This window comes from Gobius niger, assembly GCF_951799975.1.
Source record: "Gobius niger genome assembly, chromosome: 22".
NCBI classification, from domain to species: Eukaryota; Metazoa; Chordata; class Actinopteri; order Gobiiformes; family Gobiidae; genus Gobius; species Gobius niger.
In genome coordinates this window covers 18314485-18335949 of record NC_136873.1, presented here as the reverse complement: position 1 = coordinate 18335949, position 21465 = coordinate 18314485, and the positions used below count along the sequence as shown (strand labels likewise).

At 40.4% G+C, this 21465-nt stretch overlaps 1 protein-coding gene across 1 annotated transcript in view; it reads right to left on the bottom strand.

Annotated features, from left to right (window-relative positions):
- Positions 1 to 21465, bottom strand: part of dennd1b (DENN/MADD domain containing 1B) — a 318027-nt gene that overhangs the window by 247380 nt on the left and 49182 nt on the right. The window contains exon 3 of the mRNA XM_079580929.1: positions 18110 to 18153. Within this exon, the coding sequence (XP_079437055.1) occupies positions 18110 to 18153 (44 nt within the window). The remainder of the gene's footprint in view (positions 1 to 18109; positions 18154 to 21465) is intronic.

The window sequence follows — 21465 nt, the reverse complement described above, 5'->3', positions numbered from 1 at the left end:
CCAAACTTCTATTGAGCGTCTGAAAGATCATGTAAATCCTCTGCCAAAGGATCAGCTCTGAGCTTTGTTCATGTGGAGCAGCTCCATGAAGTCGAGGAAAAAGATTAAATATGATTATAATGAATATTATCAATGCAAAGTCGACTAAATTTGTCTTAAATTTAGTCGACTAAATTTACTTGCAATTTTAGTCGACTAAAACTAGCCTAAAATCGAATTACATTTTCATCAAAAGACTAAGACTAAAACTAAATTCAAATATGTTGTCAAAATTAACACTGGTCCTATTGTACATGTATTTAGTGGTGGGGAAACCAGAGTACCCGAAGGAAACCTATGCTACCTACCTCCAGCCGGGGATCAAACCCGGGACCTAATATTGTAATATTGGCCACAGTCTCAGTGTTTGTATTTTAGTTGCTGATATATTTAAAGGAGCTATATCATGCTATTTTAGCCATTCCAAAGTTAAGTATAGGCATTTATATGATATATTGTACCTCTACCACTATGGAGCACTCATTTTTGTGATAAATATAAGTGTTTTCTGGAGGTATTTTTCGAACCTGGAAGACACAACGCTTCGATTCAGTTAACTCCGCCCCCTCTCTCCGCACATACAACTTTACCGTAATATAAATAAACAACAATAAGTGAAGTTACTTCACGATGCAGTTATACGGAGTTGACATCAGCAACACAGCTTCATAAATGGCTAACACACACATGCTAATATGCTAACACACAAGCTAACCCGCTGATAGTCGCTAAATCCCGGAGAAAAAAACAGCTAAGTGTCCTCTTCCTGAAAAAAGGTTGAATAAACTCCTCGTCCTCGTAGCCAAAAGCGCTTCTTTTTCTCCGTGACATTATCGTTAGTTAAGAATAAATAACAGGTGTGTCCAGTTATAACGAGCTCCATCTTCAGCTGCAGCGCAAACATGACTGATCTGTTCAGACGCTCAGGGGTGTTTGTTTTGGCCTCAGCTGACCTGGAAGCACCTCGGGCACATCCTTTTTATTTTTTTAATTATTTTTTTAATTTATTTTTTTCTTTTTGTTTCTCTCTTACGACAGAAATAATGAAAACGCTGTTTTACAAATTAAAATCAGGCCTTAAGCATAGAATTAAGACATTACATTACAGACGTCGAGCACTTCCGTTCCGTTGTTACGACACAACTGAACACTCAGTCGTTCACCAGGAGAGGGAGGAGCAGCTGCTCAGAGAGCAGGATTCAGGAGGATTACTGAGAGCTGCGTGAATGAAGCCACAAACCACTCTGGGGGTGTTTTTGATTAGGAAATAGAATAACAACATGGCTAAAAGCTCCAAAAAGTCGATTTCGCATGATATAGGACCTTTAAGATAAGATAAGATAAGATAAGATAAACCTTTATTGATCTCACAAAGGAGAAATTCACTTGTTACAGTCGTTTTGTCAGTCGCAATTTGTGATGCACAAGTAATGATCAGATCACTTCATGTTGTCAGTTGTTTATATTAATGCAACCTAAAATCTTGTAGTTAAGGACGTTTAGTGTAGAAAAGTCTAGTGATCCTTACAAAAGAGGACCATTCACTTTTTCACCCACAACAGTAACTTCAAAGAAGGTCTTGTGGTATATGTTGGTAATATATTAAAGCTGGATGGTGCATCTCTACATACATTTGCGTAATGGATTTGACTCAAACACAGTGATGGTGTGGAGTCTGTTGACAGTCACCAGATCACCATGTTGGCTATGGCTCCCTGTTGCCTTCTCCTGACCTACAAGTTCTTGCACATTTTTCTCCAGTGGGTCGACACGGTCCCGAGCTGAACCCACCAATCATCTGCTCGTCTCGGAGATCGACCTCTAGGCCAAACCTCCTGTGGTCTCCAGCCATCTCCACCAATCAGGGCCTTCCTGGGAGGCGAGCAGAGGCAGGGTGGTGTCATGGCTGTGGAGGGCCTCAGGAGACCATCTCTGCCCCGGCCTGTCCTCGTGCTCCTGTCAGTCTGCTGACACACGGAGCGCCGCGGCACAAAGATGGATGAGGGGGAACAGGAAGTGGAAATAAGTTTAGTTTGGAAATTTGTTGTGGATTGTGGACACCTGAAACGGAAACTGACAACGGAACGTGAGCTGCCAAATCACTTTGTTTTGAAGGTGACACACTGCAGGTGAAGAGTTTAGAGAGATCAATTTTGTTCTAGATTACCGACACATGTGGGACAAACGTACTGCAGGCAGGGGCGGACTGGCCACATGTTCATTCTGGAAGAATGATTCTGGAAGAGCACAGGGCCACTGGCTCTAGGGCCACCAGTCCCGCCTCAACCGAGCTTTACCCAAATCTAAAAGCTAAAAAGAAAAGCATCAAAATAGCGAGAAAAGGAGGATGAAAAGTCAACAAAAATGTGAGAAAAACACAGACAAAAAAATAATAATAATAATTAAAAAAACAACAAAAATATGACAAAAATGTGGGGATGTGACAAAAAGTTTCCATCACTTTTGTAGGTCTTAGCTTTCAAATGAGGCGTTACATTGTTGATCTCCAGTCAAGAAGCTTTTAGATTTGGGTAAAGCCCAGTATAAAAAAACATAAATCTAAAAGGAATTCTGTGGAGTATGGTGTACCACAAGGTTCAGTTTTGGGACCATTATTATTTATTATTTATATTAATGATTTTGCTTCTGTTTCTACGACCACCTTTCCCGTTCCTTTTTGCTGATGATACCAATAAAAAAAATAATAATAAAAAGCCGAACTGGGGAAAATGCACTTGTTATTGTTAAGGCGGGGGGTTAAAACATGTATTTGTGGAAGTCACATTTACGCTAATTTGGGCCAGGCTGGTCAGAGTCCAGGGCTGTTTTTCAGTCCCAGTCCGCCCCTGACTGCAGGTTATCTGTCATTTTATGTTTTTATTTAGAATATATAAGTCGGAAAAATGGGTTGATAATTGGCGACGAAATCTAAATCGTGGACAGAGCCAGGATAAAACATATGGCTGTATGCTGTTGATACATAAGTTCAAAAGATTTATTCAGAAGGGATTTGGAGCTTGTTAAGTTTTGGAACATGAATATTTATTAGTGAACAAATGAGTAACATTTCAAATTGTGCCTTATTTTTTTCCCTTTAATTATCATTGATTTTATTAAACAGCTTATTAACTAGAATCCAAACACTAAGATTTCCTTTTATGGTGAAGTGCAGCCTAAATGAAAAGCAGTGTGATGTTGGACGGAGCAAACGCAGGGGCCAGATCAAAGCTTCTCGCATTAAAACATGTGGACGGGCTACTGAGAGTTAGCATCAACCAGCGTTTGGAGCAAAAACCTCACTGTACTATTATGTTGCAATCAGGAGAGTAAAATAATATAGCACTCTGAATCCATGTAGCTTCATGTTTCCAGCAACGGTGGTTTGAAAAGAGAAAAATGAAACGGAATTTCTCTGGAAACACTCCACCGAGGCTTACAGGAAGCTACGAACAATAAATAGGATGAAAACTACGAACTTCTGCAAAGGCAATAAGACCAAATGATTCTGATTCTGCATTTCCCTCCAATTACCATCGATTCCTTTATCATTTATCGTACAAAAGGTCTAGATTAGAATAGAAATACAGTTGTTAACATACATCTGGCAACCCTGACTGAGATACATAGAGTCTGATGCCAAATTCAATTCAGTCAAATAAATCAACTGTACAAACATGGCTGGAAACATGCTCGATTACAGATGACAAGCATTGTAATTGCAATTAGCACTGAAAATTAACTCAACTGTCATTTTTGTAGTCGCCTTGATTTATACTGCTGATGAACTTAAAAGTTTCATATAGATGTGCCATGACCTTATGTCCTTTATTTTACTCTATTGTTTAATCTGCGTGTATGTGAGTGAGGGGAAGGGGCGTGTTTACTGTATATTTGGGGTTCGGGGTGATTTTAATCTGTAAAAGCACTTTATAAAATATAATATAAGTGTGATTGATCATTTGGGCATACCACTTTAAAAATGCCCCAAAACAGGGACATTCTACAAACAGGATTAACTGCCAAAGCTTCAGAGATACTATTGTTATTTCCTCAATTAAGCCAATATTTTACATAATAAACACTTTGACAATATATTCCCCTGGTCTAAAGGTGTAAATTAGCATCTTTGTGATCACAATACTCATCGTAAACTGTCCCAGTCTGATGTCTGTGTAAGCTCTCAGTCGTACAGGAGTTGTCCATCTTCAATGAAGGTTCTTGAGTCATCTTCTGTACTCTGTTCTGAAGTGTCTAACGTTTGCCTCTCAGGTCTTTTGGATGAGGTCTTCTTGGATGCACTGCGACTGGTCTCTCTCTGGAACCCTAGAGACTAGATATGTTGATGTCTACATGCTGTAATGCACTTTTGAGATTTGATAATTGCAATATTGTTTGTTAGATGTTTTAGTCTCGATGTAATGCCACTGGCTGCTCAACTCTCCAGTGATGACTGACTGACATCTTAGTAGGGCTGAGCGATTTCGAAATCACACAGACACGCAATTTTGGACCATGCAGCTGATGCCGCTGCCCATAGAAGTGAGTGTAGTAGCGAGAGACGCCACAGACGTCCGGCTCCGGGCTCCACCGCGTGCTTTTGTTTACTTCCCTGTCTACTTAAGGTGCGCGGTAGATCGTGGATGTACTGTGAAAATATCAGCGCATATAAAGCAGCCACCGCTCAGGACTGTTGCTGTTTCCTCCATTAGCATTGCGTTAGCTGCAGCGCTACACGGTCTCATGCACTGATCACAGAAACTTTCCTCCGGATTCACACGTCTCTGCCTCCACACAGATGAAGCTGAGCCTGAGCTGCTTCTTCAGAGTCCTTTGTGACTCACTTTTCAAGGCTTATGTTTGGGAATGTTTTGGATAAAGATAAGAACTTATCTCACAACCACTGACTAAAACACAAGAGCAGATAGCAAGAAATTATTTAGGCTATTTACAAAAAAAGAAGAAATCAATATAAGCTTATTGGAAAGGATGTAGGCTAAATCAGTGTTTTTCAACCTTTTTTGGGGCAAGGCACATTTTTTTCATTGAAAAAATCACGAGGCACACCACCAGCAGAAAATGTTAAAAATTTTAACTCTGTAGCCTATATTCAGTCGTTCTCATCAAAGTGTCTTGAATAGGAACACCATATAGTCACGCTCGCCACAGTGTCTCAATGCATCACTAATTCTCTTGTCTCAAAGAATAGGATATGGAAGAGTATTATATGGGCACTCTGCCGATCACTAGACAGCGTAGACACTCGAAAACAGTACATTATTTGGGGATAATAATGCATTTGTTTTCAAAAAAACAACTAGGTGAAATTGGATAATTTCCCAAGGCACACCAGACAATATCTCACGGCACACTAGTGTGCCACGGCACAGTGGGTGAAAAACACTGGGCTAAATGACTATGTGGACTATTTGGAATTATCTTCATGTGATTATAAAGGACTTAAGAGTGAGTAATACTTTATGAAATCAGTAGTAAATATTTAATTGTATTGCAACAAAAAGTTATTAGCGGAAAATCGCATTCAAATCTAAAACGCAATATTGATTTTTTTTAAATCGCAATATTGATTTTTGGCAAAATCGTTCAGCCCTACATCTTAGTGTAGCAGTCTTCAGTCCAGTCTGCAGTGGGACTCTCATCCAACAGGGACTGGACAACTGAAGAACTGAAGCTCCAACAAGGACTGGACGTTCTTCCATGTTCTTCAGCCCCGCCTGCAGAGGGATTCCCATCAGACTCCCATCCATTCTGTGGTTCTCCCCGAGGTTTCTCATTTCTTCCACTGGGTTTGAGTTTTTCCTTGCCGCGTAGGAGGATCTACACGTTTCCCTCTGCTGCCTGGACATTTGCCTGGACACTACATTAGCCATTTGCTTCCCAGTTTTGATGTCTGGTGCAGCCCTGTGACTTTTTTGCAGATTGCTGAATAATAATCCAAACAGCCTGTGTGCCTTTATGTCTTCACTTGCTCAGAGCTACGCCCGTGTGAGTCAGTATTTCAGTGCGGCGGAGTTGCTCCCAGTCCGTATAACTTTTCCGACAGTAGTCCGTTGGAGGATTTTGCAGTGTTTATCATATCAACGTCTGTTCGCTTCAGAGGAACACGTCTGCCATAACCGCACTGTGGTTAGCTTGAATTAACTAGCCGCGTTCCCAGTATGTGTGAGGGTTTCGCTTTCTTTGCTTTACTGTGCTTTGCTTCTTTTTTTTTTTTTTTTCCAAACCACAACTTTGGGATGAGATCTGAGAGGCGAGCGGACACATTTCCATCTGTCTACTTCATTTGCAAAAAAAAAAAAAATGAAAAAAATAAATAAATAAAGGTGATTCAAATATATGCTTTTGCCACATCTTGCTTCCGCTGCCTGTCTTTCCAAGAGGCATATGTGGACAGCTAGGGCTTAAGAGTCTCTGGGGTTGAGGGAAAGGATGGATGCGAATGAAAGGCTCGTGGAGGGGGGGAGGGAGGGAGAGAGGGAGGGAGGAAGGCAGGGAGGGAGGGAGGGAGGGAGGGAGAGGTGGAGGAAGCCAGCGCCTTGCTTCTCCCCACTCTTCCTTTCCCCAGCATCAGCTTGTCGTGCCAGCCAGCCAGCAGTCTGTTCTCCTTTGAGCTTTCTATTCCACCACCAGAAAAGAGAGGAAAAAAAAAATCAATTCATATTTCCATAATCCGCACTCCTGTCTGTCTACATGTCTTTTGCCCCCCCACCTACCTACCCTTCCCTGCCATCCCCTGGGGTATAGTAGACTAACCCCGGCACCCCGATCCTACAGCCTACAAATGTCATTACGCACGGCAACAATAACGTCCCAAACAAAAGGGGGCCTAGCTGGGAGCCCTGAGCCCCTCCGCGGAGACTTGCGGGCTGCTGGTGCCATATGCCGGCCAAGCCTAACTTCGGGAGAGCGGTGCTGCGCGGGACATCAGGCTGCTCGGCTACAAAGGGAGTAAAAGAGTGCTAATCCTGGTAATGAGGCCGGTGAATGCTGCCTTTATGTAAATAGGGGAAAGGCCAATCCCTCTGTACACAGACGTCTGAAGGACTGGCCTGGGCCACTGCAGAGTGGGCAAAGAGGGAGTCCACCGGGGCAGAGGCTTCAGCACAAGTGGATCAGAGTTAACACCGGCCAAAGAGACAATGCAGGCGCCGGAAGAGTTTGCCACAAGGTGTCACCAAAAACTGATTCCATTTTTGTTTAGTGAATGTGTGAGAGTTTAAGGGCGTTAATGTGTTTGATGGTGGTATAAACCAGCAGAGAGTCGGAGTGACTAAATAATACACATACGATCATGTTTCAGCTTTTGTGAACGCAAATGCAGAATTACTATTGCATCATCAGGGTAAAACAAACCTGCCTAACCTGCCTTGGTGAATTCGGAAGAGCCAACATCGAAGTGCGAATGCAGAAACAATCTGTTTTAATGTAAATTATTTTTAAATGTCCAGAACCAAAGAGCCTTGACTGGTCAAAATGGCCAATTCAATTCAATTCAATTCAATTCATCTTTTTTATTTGAGCATCTGAGCTCCACAAGGTTCTTCATGGGAACAGAGTTCAGCACAGTAATCAAGCAAGAGAAAGATACATGCGTAGGTGAATCGCCAAATAGATAAATAAATAACGTGGATATGATGCTCAATTGGCATCAAAACATTTACTGAAGACTGGGCAGTCACACAGTCGTGCATGCATACCTTTAGTACTGCAGACAGTTTGCTCAAATTACGCTCAATACCTTGTGAACTTTGATTATAATAATCATCTCTGATTCATATAGTGTTTTTAAAGACACCCAAAGGGCTTTACGGCAAGTGTCCACCTCACACAGTCACACAGAGTACTTGGACAATAAGTGAGGTCAAAAGCCAATTTGAACAGGAATGTTTTGAGATTAGATTGAAATATTATCCAGCACATCCATCTCCTTTCCCTGGGCGGTGATGACATAAAGCCTAAGTTCTAGAAACTTGTACTTGACGGAACTCTATCTAACTCTGATACAACAGTGTCCTAATCCAGCCCTCGTAAACAAGGAGAGGCCAATCCTCCTGTATATTCCATCCCATCCACACCAAGCACCGACCGGAGCGAGAAGTGAGCCAGTGGGGGGCCAAAGCATCTGGAGCAGTGGATCAAGCCCGTGTCAACACATGTTTAGTCCCTGTTTCATCTCTTCTTTCTGATGCATTTCTGTTTGGCCGGCGCTGAGTGTAATTCCGTTGCTTGTCTGGTTGTTTCTTGTGCCGCGGTGGTTGGAGTGGGGTACGGCAGACATTGCCTCGAGCGTCTTTCCACCAGCCCGTTTATTCCTCAAAGTGGATCAGAGAGGCAGGAGAGAGGCTTCCGCCTTGCTGGATACACTGCAGTGCCCAGAGATGGTCAGCCTGCGCACACATCATTGTCCTGCACGTCCTCAGTGTGTTTGGCTTCTCTGTGGTTCTGAAGTCGCGTCAAGGTCGGGAGCACGGAGGAAATCTTCCAAACAAATGAAAACAACAGCTCTGTTGGATTTCCGGCTGTTTTCTAGATATGAATGGCCCAATTGATGATTGGTCGAAATGCAGTTTTGTTGTTTATGTTCATTCTTGCTTCCATATTTTTGCTTGAGATGGAATTAGCTCAATTAAAGGCGATGCACCATGTACTTTCTTTACGTGCAGGAGAGTCAAATCCTCAGGCTGCTGTTTACATCTTATTATAATCCATTGAGATGGTCATTGGGGGGGAAGGCATAACAAAGGAACATCTTAGTTAGTTCTTTGTTCACAAAACTTTATTTGCTCAAAAACTAGTGTTATCCAATGCATCTTCCACATCAAATTTGCCAATTTGTACCCTACATTTTCAATTATAAAGTAGCATATATTACTATACAAGATCTAGAGAATATTACATTGGGACTGAAAGGCTTAAACTTTGGCACATCTTAAGGTTCCTGTGTGTTGTTGTTGTTTTTGGCTGTACAAGAAAAGAAATTGTACATTAAAGCAGTACTAAGTAACGTGTTTACCTTAATAAATCCGTTTCGTTGTCCCTGTGGGGGTAATACAAGTGTTTATGGGATGATTGGAGGGTCTTTCATCTCCCCCTGGTGTCTTTGGACAGAAAACCATGTTTGCAACTTGACTGCCACCGGACCGGAGAAAGCAATACACAGTAATGTAATCACGAAGAAGAACACTAACTGCGGGCTAACGTCACTTTAAACAGTATTTACAGCCAAGTTTGAGTGAAAAAAAATATTTCCATTGTATAATTGGATGCACAGTAACCCTCTCTCCCTTCGCCTTTCCTGTCAGCGTAGTATTTACTCTCCAAGACCATTAATAAGTTAAAAAATCGTAACTTGCTGCTACACCTGCAGTTGCGCTTATGGCCTCTAGGGGGAAGAGTTACTTAGTACTGCTTTAAAATGAATGGGGGTGTCAAGTTTCCATATCTACATAATCTGACCAATCATAAACATGGTTTACTTATAGATTTATAAAGAATCTATAATCCAGTTTATTCTTGGTTCAATGAAAATAATATCAGAGCATTGTTTGTTGACTGCTAGACCTCCCCCCTCTGATCTGATCTTGAGGCGTGTAATCTGTCAACATGGTTTGACCTTCCAGGCCACCATACTGCACGCGCCTGTCTGCTCCATCTTCCGTTTTGGGCGTGCAGGGCCGACAGGAGGAGTCTGGGTTTTTGCTACAATGCTGTTCTTTCCAAAGGACTGCACCATTATGGAATTACAGGGAACTGTCACTTTTCTGGCCAGTATTGCAATAACAAAAAAATCAAGAGCTCATTGTGAACAATACAACAAGTCCAGGAGCATCAACGTATAGAGAAAAGATTTGAAATATAAAAATGCTAAACTAAGGCGTGTCCAGCCATGGCAGAAGTGATACATGTAACATTTGCGGTTGCGATTTCCTTTTGATTGCGGTTTCTCGTCGGCCATCCAGCCGTACCACGGGGAGCGTTAGCCGGCGCAGGTAAACGCACACTTTGGAGAAAAGCGCGAGATTGGTTTTGAATCGCTCTGTAACTGAACAAAGGTGCACCTGGAGAGATGGAACAAAGACGCCCCGCAGGGAAGGAGCTCGTTTCAGGGGGCAAAAAGCACTTATTTTTTTTTATCAAAATGAAAGGGCGATTAAAAGCAGACGCCTGACAAGATTATTGTACTAACGCTTGATTCTCTTACATCTGATGCAAGTGCCGCGCTAACTCTGACACTTCAAATATAAAGCTTTTTTTGGAAAACAACGGGGAAGGGCAGCGTGATCGCCCCAACTGACAGTCAACTTAAATCAATTATCCAGATGTGCCAGGTTCAGATGATAAAGGTCTGCTGTGTAAGCGAGATCAGAAGTGCTTATCCATTCTCATTAGCCAATTTGGTAATAGCGTCAATAGCGGGTTTAGGAGATCGGAAAGCATGGTGCAAACAAGACGGCACAATGGCAACTCGTCTAATCTCAGGTAAGAACATATCTCAGTATGGAAAAAATGGAATGAACTATTCCTTTAAAGCTGTGGTAATCAAATTATTTTCTTGTAGTAGGGTGAATGTTATTTTGTGCCATGGATCTACATTTCTAAATATAGCTGCATAGCACGGTAGCGCAGTGGTTAGCGCTCTCGCTTCACAGCTAGAAGGTCCTGTTTCAATTGGTTAGTGCTAGATCGTATGCTCCGGAGGGACGGTCTGCTGTGAGTTTGTATAGATCTATGAGTTGGTTTGTCTAAAAATACAAATAATCCTAATCCTAACCCTAATCCTTAAGGTTAACCCCTTAACTCCCACCTGAACCGAGCACATTTTCTCCAGTTTGGCTTTTACCCCAGTCCAAAAGCTTCTGGAAAAAAGATGTGAAAATGGCAACAAAACTGAGACGAGAACAATGATGGAAATGTGACGAAAAAGTGAGAAAACATTGACAAAAAAGTGACGAAAAATGTATGAAAAAGTGGCAAATGTCACAAGAAATTGACACATACATGACGAAAAAATGACAAAAATGTGACAAAATGTGACAAAAAAAATCACAAAAAATTGATAAAAAATGTACAAAAAAATGACAAAAATGTGACAAAAAAATTACAAAAAAATTACAAAAAAGTGACAAAAAAATGATTAAAAATTAACGAAAAAATGGACGAAAAAATGACAAAAATGTGACAAAAAATGACAAAAAAGTTACAAAAATGAGTTGAACACCCAACAAAAAAATATTGGAAAAAAAATCTGATGACGTGAGGAAAAAGATCCTCTCGGTTCAGGCGGGAGTGAAGAGGTTAACCATTTCCCTGGCCCTAACCTTAATTTGTGTCATGATATCTCACGTTTTCACAGCAGACTGTCCCTCCGGAGCATACGATCTAGCACTAACCGTTTCAATTCCCACCTGGACGGTTATATTAGTTTCACAGTTAAGGTTGAATAACAGCAGTGAAACACCTGTATGAATAAAGCTCTTCCTCTTCTTCTAGCTCATTTCCCTCTGGCACGAACCAGGAAGTCAGAGGCTAAATTAGCACAACGTTCACCTTAATGACGTCTCTCGCTATGAACTCCGACGGAGACGAGCTTTTAAATAACTAAAGTGAACAGTCGGCATGTGCGGAGGGTCAGCTGCCTCCGACTTGCACGGTTTGATTCAGGTTGTGCAGCTTTAAAATATATGTGGATGTGATCCCAGAATGTATGAACATCAATACTGTGAATGTGGGACGTTCGGACAGCGTCGCCAAACAAATCATTCCATGTGTTCCTGACTAAAGTTCATCACTGTCGCATTTGGAATAGGTCGCCCCCTTACATGCTAATGGGAGAACTTCAGCTAATTCTACTGATTATCATAATGAAGGTGATCATTTCCATTCAGCTATGCTTTAGAAAGGTTATGTGAAAGGTTAGGAGGGTGGACACCGTGGGCCATTTGCCACTAATAATAAGGACATTTCCTTCTATGTTAAATCAATTAACTCCGGCGAGAGTAAATGCTAATCAACTGAATAAATGGAAGGTGTCATTTTGTGGAAGTGGCCTGGACTGTCCAGACTTTTGCTATGGTAATGCAACTTTAGGGCATGCAAACATTTTCAAATCGAGTTAATATGTATTTAAACTGCTATGTCTGTTTTCAGTATTTGAATGGATTTTACAAATTATATGCTCTTTTACACTAAAAACAGTAGCATTTTTATTGTCTTATTTCATCTTGAAATCATCTGGGGAACGAATGTTGGGGAAAAGAATGTTGGGTTCCATCAGGAGCAGATCGTGAACAGAACTGGAAGAGTCCTCCTAACTGTGCTTATACATTTGGTCTTACAGAGGAACGTTTTCAGCTAAGAACAAGCTTTGTGAATGCCAAAAATCAAGGCCTTAAGAACATAAGAAGGTGTTGTGAGTGTTCCTGAATGAGGCCCAATGTTCTCACCCCAGAGGCAAATAAATTCACTTCAAATAAAGACAAAATGTATTGAGACTAGTCAGAAATGTCTCAGAACAACTGAAAGAAGTAAATCTTAATCAGTCAAAACAGTTAACCATTTCTCCAGATTGGCTTTACCCAAATCTAAAAGCTTCTTTGAAAAAATGGTCAAAAATAGTAACAATGAGGAGACAAAAAACTGACGAAAACACGGCAACCTGAGGAAATGGATCCGTTTAGATGAGTTTTGTAGGTCTTAGCTTTCAAATGAGGTGTTACTCTGGCCTTTTGGCGGTCACCTTTTAGATTTGGGTAAAGCCGAACTGCACAGGTGGGGGTTAAGGGACTGATTGTGCTCAATTTGAGACATTTAAACTAATCTAGGTATACATTTTGTTGGCGTGTAGGCATCATTTACATATTTGTGTTTAGTGTCCGGACAAAGACAGTGAACAGACAACAGAATTCTGAGGCTCTTGGTTAATTCTTGGTTAAAGGTATTCAGAGTAAATGTGATTTGAAACTAGGGCTGAAACGACTAATCGACTAATCAACGACTAATCGATTATTGAAAGAGTCGACAACTATTTTAGTAATCGTTTTCTGGCTCACACAGACTGAAATGGAGCAAAAATGACCCAAAAATGTAGTATTTTTGATGAAAACCTACTTTGATTTTATATTTAGGGTCTGTAGTGGTTTGTACAATGTAAATTTCATGAATAGAGCCTCCAACAAACATTTCCCTTTAGTTTACTCCATCAGCACTTCCTAAAAGCAGTACTAAATAACTCTTCCCCCTAGAGGCTATAAGCGCAACTGCAGGTGTCGTAGCAAGTTACGATTTTTTAACTTTTTAATTGTCCTGGAGAGTAAATACTACGCTGACAGGAAAGGCGAAGGGAGAGAGGGTTACTGTGCATCCAATTATACAATGGAAATTTTTTTTTTTCACTCAAACTTGGCTGTAAATACTGTTTAAAGTGACGTTAGCCCGCAGTTAGCTTTGCCCGTTAGCATGTTAGCTTCTTCTTCGTGATTTCATTAGTGTGTATTGCTTTCTCCGGACCGGTGGCAGTCAAGTTGCAAACATGGTTTTCTGTCCAGAGACACCAGGGGGAGATGAAAGACCCTCCAATCATCCCATAAACACTTGTATCACACCCACAGGGACTACGGGGAGGGTTTATTAAGGTAAACACGCTACTTATTACTGCTTTAAACGGCGCGACTTAAGCTATAATGTGATGGGGGGAAAAATTACACCATTCACAGCCAAGCGATTAATCGATTAATCGTAAAAATGATCGATAGACTAATCGAAATAATCGTTAGTTGCAGCCCTATTAATCAAAACAAGACGAAAATAGTACTTTTTTTCTTTCGTCAGGGGCCATCATGACCTTGGAATTGTATAAAACGTAGAATCAGTATTTCTTTATTTGGGGCGTGGCTTTGGTGGTTTTCCAGTTGCGACATTAGAATGGAGAGCATAATCGCGGCGTTTGCGATTTTCCCAGCGGTGGCCGTTTGCTTTTCCCGTCTCTTCCGGTGACTGAAAACATATGGCGTGGAATGAGCTGAATCCTCTCCACCTTTTCTGAGATGTAACGTAGTGAAACAAAGAGCTGGCACAACAATCGCATCCAAACAGGTATACAGAGGGGGAGAGGAAGAAACGTGTGCATTCCTGTCACGCCGCCATGATAATTACCCATTCGTCAGTTATTGAAGACCCGCTCGCTGCTTTTCATTACCACCAACAGACGTACAATGGGAGACGGAGGAAGCAGAGGGAGGGGCGGGTGGGGGGTGTTAGTGGTAGGGCGGTGCGGGAGGGCAGTGGGAAAAATATCCCAGTGTGATGTTTCAGAGAGATTGTCAGATCCCAGTGCCATTTGTTTTTAAGTGCGCACAATGCAAAAAAGTGATATCTTGATTAAGTCGAAATGACTGGAATTAAGAAGATTTGAGTCATTTTGCACTTGAAATAAAAACAAGTTCATAATAACAGTGTCAAATACAGTATACTCCATCAGCAGATCATTTTACATGTGATCGTCATATAATTACACTATTTAGTGCATTCACTTCTGTTATTCAACGTAAACTGTGAAACGAGTATGTGATAGACTCATTACATGCAAAGTGAGATGTGTAGCCTTTATTTGTTTATTATGGCTCAGCTTGTAAAAACCCCAAATTAAAGATCTCAGAAATGTTTTATATTTTAAAAAAGGACTGCAAGCCATAATCATCAAAATGATAACAAACAAAGGCCTGACATCTGTCACTTTGCATGTAATGAGTCTATATCAGACACTAGCATCACATTTTAAGTAGAATAACAGAAATTTTTTTCATTCATTTAAAAATGCAACAACAGCATTTAGCATGAATGAAAAGGAGCAGAAAGAAGTAAAAATGTATAATGTCTGCCCCTTATCAACACAAAATCATTTACAGTTCCAGTTCATTTAAATGTTAAACTGTCTCATGCAGCCGTCTTTTTTCTTTTTTTTCTTGTCCAAAACATCAAAACACAAATTACAAAACACATAAATAAAGTTGATCTGCTACTCCGCAGTGTCATATTTTTATAACATTGATAATTTTACATACTTCTTAAACACATCAATGGACTCAGAAGTTTTAACTTTACAATCAAGACTGTTCCACAGAGCGACTCCTTTGATTGAGAAACATCTTTCCTTTGCTGTCGATTGAAACCTGGGTTTTGTAAAAATCTCAGTACCTTTTAGTTCATATCTGCTTTTCTCTTATTGAATCTGTTTTGTAAATTATTAGAAATAAATGCACGTTTTCATGATATTCTAATTATATGACGAGCACCTGTAAGTGTTCCAACCAATATTCTTTCTTATTTAAAAACAAAAACAAAAAACAGAAACACGTTTTAAGATTTCATAAAAAATGTTTGACTTGATTATTTCACCTATAGGGCCATGAGAGAGTCTTTGCAATATGGAACTAACCCTTTTCTTTTATCAATGAAGCTTCAGGACATAAAAATAAACATAAATCTATATTTTGACAGTATGTGGCAGTAAACATTCAGCCATTGGATAATGCTAGAAACTTTACACAGGATGTCAATACTTCACCGAGGGAGTGTGTTTTTTTAGTACTGAAGCTAAAGGTTAACATTCATTTGACGTAACAAATCTTAAAATATCACTATCATCTGTTGCTAATTTTCTTGAAAAACACTGCACTGCACATTTCGTAGTATTCATTATTTTTGTGAAAATCTGGACAGGAAGTCGTCATTACCCTATCCTGCAGTAGAGCTGCACAATTTTGACAAATGCTTTTTACAACATTCTGACAAATATTGCAATTTCATTTACTATTTGAATATTTTATATGCAGCCTATGCTTTACAGCCGTTTTCATACAATCGAGCATTGAGCTGCAGATACTTTTAAAACTGCTGAAACATCATGGTACTCCGTTATTACATTTCAGCTTCATGCAGCAAAGAGATGCAAGTCTGCAAGAGGCAAAGAGGTATTTTATAGAGTTGTCAGAAAAACATGCTTAGTCTTCTTTAATCGCAAATAAACATGGAAAACCCACCTCATATTTACCTCAAAAACCTGCTGAGAAGATGTTACAATTACACACGGCCAAGTACAACGACACACACCTACAGCACTGACGCGAGGCTGTTGGCTGTGCTGGACAGAGATGAAACGATTCGTGGACCCAAACCGACCCCCAGTTTGCGAGACACTCGTTTCTTCCTGGTGCTGGGAATACTTTGCAGTTTGCTCAGTGAGAGACACACGTGGAGTTTGTTTATAACGACTGCAGAGCACACAAACATGATTCTCCAGCAGTGACTTTTGATTGGCCAGCAGCCAAAGGAAGCGAGCCTCGGTCATTCTGATTGGCGAACACTGAGCTAAACAACAACACATGAAAAAGTGGAGGAGAGCGAATTTTCTCCCAGGTTTAGATGGCAAGGTTAGAAATGGCTTTACGACAGGCAAGAAGAACAAGCTCAACATGATTTAAGGCGAGACACTGCAGGTGAATAGGGAAAAAATGTACATTTACAAATATCAATTTTAAACTTTTGCTGTAGATCACTGGCATAAATGTGAGAAAAAAATACATGGCAAGTTTTCTGTCATTTTATCTTTTCATATAAGAACAAGGTGTTTTATGCCTAAAAATGCCCCAAATTTCCCATCTTTTCGGCGACGAAATCTGAATAATGGATAGAGCTACATTCAAATTTATGGTTTCATTTTATTGATAAATGAGTTGCCAAGACTTTTTCAAAGGGGATTTTGGATTTCTTTTTTAGTTTTAAAATAAGCTGTTTTTTAGTTGAAAAATTTGTAAAAATTAAATTTTCGCCTCATTTTTTGACATTCAAAACTCAATAAATGGGGCTTAGGGATTAGATAATAAAAAATTCATCTAAAAAAATCTTCCAAATATTGTTCAGTCCAAGGCTGGAAAATGTGAAGTCTTTAGGTCCTACTGACGTGGACATAGTGTCGCCACAATGACAGAAAAATGTGTTTTGAGAAAAAGGCCCTTGAAATTGTGTTCTCCCATATAAGTCTATGGGGGAACATTGAATCAGCGCAATATTTAAACATGTTTTTGTGAAGATTCGGTGTATTATTGGTTTCTGGGTGAAAGCTTGTATGTTCAGAGACCAATTTGGCCCAAAACCAGAAAACAGAAAAAAATGAGTTTTGCCTGTATCACTAACACCCCTTAATAGGACTGTGCAATTAATGGAAATTCGATTACGATTTCGATTACAACAGTAAACGATTAAAAAATTAGCATAATCGCAAAAAATTGATTATAATATATTTTTTTCAATTTTATTTATTTTTTTTCTATATTTTTTCTCTTTTTTTTTCTCTAATTTTTTATTTTGGGATTTTTGTCACTTTTTTGCTGGATTTTTATCACTTTTTTGCTGGATTTTTGTCACTTTTTTAATGGATTTTTGTCACTTTTTTGATGGATTTTTGTCTTTTTTTCTGCTGGATTTTTGTCACTTTTTTGCTGGATTTTTGTCTTTTTTGCTGGATTTTTGTCTTTTTTTCTGCTGGATTTTTGTCACTTTTTTGCTGGATTTTTGTCACTTTTTTGCTGGATTTTTGTCTTTTTTTGCTGGATTTTTGTCTTTTTTTCTGCTGGATTTTTGTCTTTTTTTGCTGGATTTTTGTCACTTTTTTGCTGGATTTCTGTCACTTTTTTTGATGGATTTTTGTCACTTTTTTGATGGATTTTTTTAAAGGCAACAAATAATCGTTTGAATAATGGTGATTTCAATTATGACAAAAATAATCGTGATTATTATTTTTTCAATAATCGAGCAGCCCTACCCCTTAATATCACTAACCCTCATCTCTAATTTAATCCTTGTAGCCTTTGCCAAATTGTGACTTTTCGAATAGCAACTGTGACTGCGATGATTCTCTCCACCTTCGATGCGGGGTGAAAAGGGCACACAGAGGAGTGAGCCTCCATCAGACCACGCCACACAGCAGCGTAGCATGAGGCAGGGTTAGGCTGTGCAGAGACGCGGGGATGTGCAGGGGAGGTGTGCGCTCACAAACCTGGTCGGGGAGGTCCTGGGGGAAGCTCCACAGCACGCCTGGATCTGGAGGTAAATTGACAGACAGCATTAATCAGCGGGTGAGAAACACAGCGGCGTCTTCGCGAGAGAGCTCCGCGCGGCATACATATTAATGAGAGGGGTGGGGGCACACACGAGCACGAGACAGCGCTGCCAATATGCAAATCCCCATATCCTCCGTGTAGATATTATACACCGCATCATCCGCATTAGAACAAAAGTCGGGGCGGCACACCATTACGGGTTATTGTCGTCGTTTTTACAGAATGATGTTTTGCGGGAGGAAAAAAAGCTTAAGCGGTTATTATTGTATGCGCTATAAATAAAGATACTGTCGGATTAGGTTACAAATGGGGGAGTTAGTGGGAGCTGATCAGACAAAATAAGGAATCAGTTGAAGAGCTGTGATGGGCATTTCCGATTCTTTATCATTCATTTTAAAAGCAGAGGATTAAGAATTTAGAAGCAGAATTAGAACACTGCCATGAACCGCAGCAGTGGGAATGATATCGTCTTTGTGGACACCTGAGATTAGACCACAGAACCCTGCAGCAGACTCATGAACACTAAATAACTGTTTTAGACTCATGAACACTAAATAACTCTGTATCAGACTCATGAACACTAAATACCTCTGTATCAGACTCATGAACACTAAATAACTCTGTATCAGACTCATGAACACTAAATACCTCTGTATCAGACTCATGAACATTAAATAACTCTGTATCAGACTCATGAACACTAAATACCTCTGTATCAGACTCATGAACACTAAATAACTCTGTACCACTCATGAACACTAAATACCTCTGTATCAGACTCATGCACACTAAATAACTGTGTATCAGACTCATGAACACTAAATAACTCTGTATCAGACTCATGAACACTAAATAACTCTGTATCAGACTCATGAACACTAAATAACTCTGTATCAGACTCATGAACACTAAATAACTCTGTATCAGACTCATGAACACTAAATAACTCTGCATCAGACTCATGAACACTAAATAACTGTGTATCAGACTCATGAACACTAAATAACTGTATCAGACTCATGAACACTAAATAACTCTGTATCAGACTCATGAACACTAAATAACTCTGTATCAGACTCATGAACACTAAATAACTCTGTATCAGACTCATGAACACTAAACAACTGTATCAGACTCATGAACACTAAATAACTGTATCAGACTCATGAAGACTAAATAACTCTGTATCAGACTCATGAACATTAAATAACTGTATCAGACTCATGAACACTAAACAACTGTATCAGACTCATGAACACTAAATAACTGTATCAGACTCATGAACACTAAACAACTGTATCAGACTCATGAACACTAAACTGTATCAGACTCATGAACACTAAATAACTGTATCAGACTCATGAACACTAAATAACTCTGTATCAGACTCATGAACACTAAATAACTCTGTATCAGACTCATGAACACTAAATAACTGTATCAGACTCATGAACACTAAATAACTGTATCAGACTCATGAACACTAAATAACTGTATCAGACTCATGAACACTAAATAACTGTATCAGACTCATGAAGACTAAATAACTGATGCAGAGTTATTTGGTGTTCACGAGTTCAATAATAATATAAAATGCTTTCTAAATTTTCAAAGCTGCTTTATAATAAAAGCTCACAATACAAAACAAAATGGTTTAAAAAAACTGTAGTGCGCTAAAGTACTACTAGTACTAGTAAGTAAAGTAAAGTCGTCTGCACTCTGCAGGACGTGTGTTTTTGCAGGATGTACCGATACAGCTATTGCGTATTACTCTGACAACACCAGCTAAAAGAACTCATCACGGAGAGAATAACAACATGAATGCAACTGCAGGTATGTCCAACATGAGAACGAAGCGCAACCACCGCCCAGTCAGTGCATCAGAGCTAATCAAAGCTACTGTTAGCGAGAGGAACCACCGCCCAGTCAGTGCATCAGAGCTAATCAGAGCTACTGTTAGCGAGAGGAACCACCGCCCAGTCAGTGCATCAGAGCTAATCAGAGCTACTGTTAGCGAGAGGAACCACCGCCCAGTCAGTGCATCAGAGCTAATCAAAGCTACTGTTAGCGAGAGGAACCACCGCCCAGTCAGTGCATCAGAGCTAATCAGAGCTACTGCTAGCGAGAGGAACCACCGCCCAGTCAGTGCATCAGAGCTAATCAAAGCTACTGTTAGCGAGAGGAACCACCGCCCAGTCAGTGCATCAGAGCTAATCAGAGCTACTGCTAGCGAGAGGAACCACCGCCCAGTCAGTGCATCAGAGCTAATCAGAGCTACTGTTAGCGAGAGGAACCCGACAGCTTTTGCCTCTATCCAATTACAAGCGCGATCGTCCTGATGACTTTACTCCGTACTCAGGTCTACATGTTACTGTTCTGCACTGTTCAAAAGGCAGAGAAATGTTGCAGCGGTTTGACAAACAGGCAACAAGCTGCTTCACTCCGACAGCCGTGTGTACATATGGCTAATGTCTCAATACATCTGAATCCATACATTTAATATCAGGTTAATATAAGAGGTTAATAAATAGGATTTATGCACAGAAAAAGTATTTTGGGGGTAAATTTTGTCCCTCAGCACCCCCTAACTAAAATATCTTCCCATGGCTCTGAACCGGAGTACCCGGAGGAAACCTACACAGACATAGGGAGAACATGCAAACTCCACACAGAAAGGCCAAATCCCTTTCTGGCCCCGTCCAGGTAGGAATCGAACCTGGGACTTTCTAGCTGTGAAGCCGTGCCGCCCGATGCTGATTTACCGGCGGAGAGCAAGGGTCACACACATATAGTGGGATCAGGGCCGTAGCCAGGATTTAAAAAACAGTGAGGTCCGGATAATTCTTTAAACCAGGGGGTCTGGGGCTCCTCCCCCAGGAACTTTTTAAAGATTCAGATATAATTTCCTGTATTTTAAGTGATCAAAAACACTTTTGTCTCATCCTTGAGCCATTTTCAAAAATAGCTTTTTCTTGCACCGTTTGGGACCAGGAGCCTGAGTGAATGTGTGAGTGAGTGGATGGTGGTCGGACATGCAGATGGTGCAGACTGGCCTCACTTCCATCAGTCTATCCAAGGGCAGTGAGTGCAGCCGTGCACCCCCTGAAGTTTTAGGTGACACGGGGAGGAGTCACGTACCCCCTACTTTGACATGATGTACATCATAAAACAAAATACCTATTTAACATCTATTTCATCCATTATTACTGTGAAGCAGGTTTTCCAAACAGTTTTACTCGCCTGAGTGAGAGGCAATAAGAATGTCTTGTCCTAAATAAATACTGAAATGTTA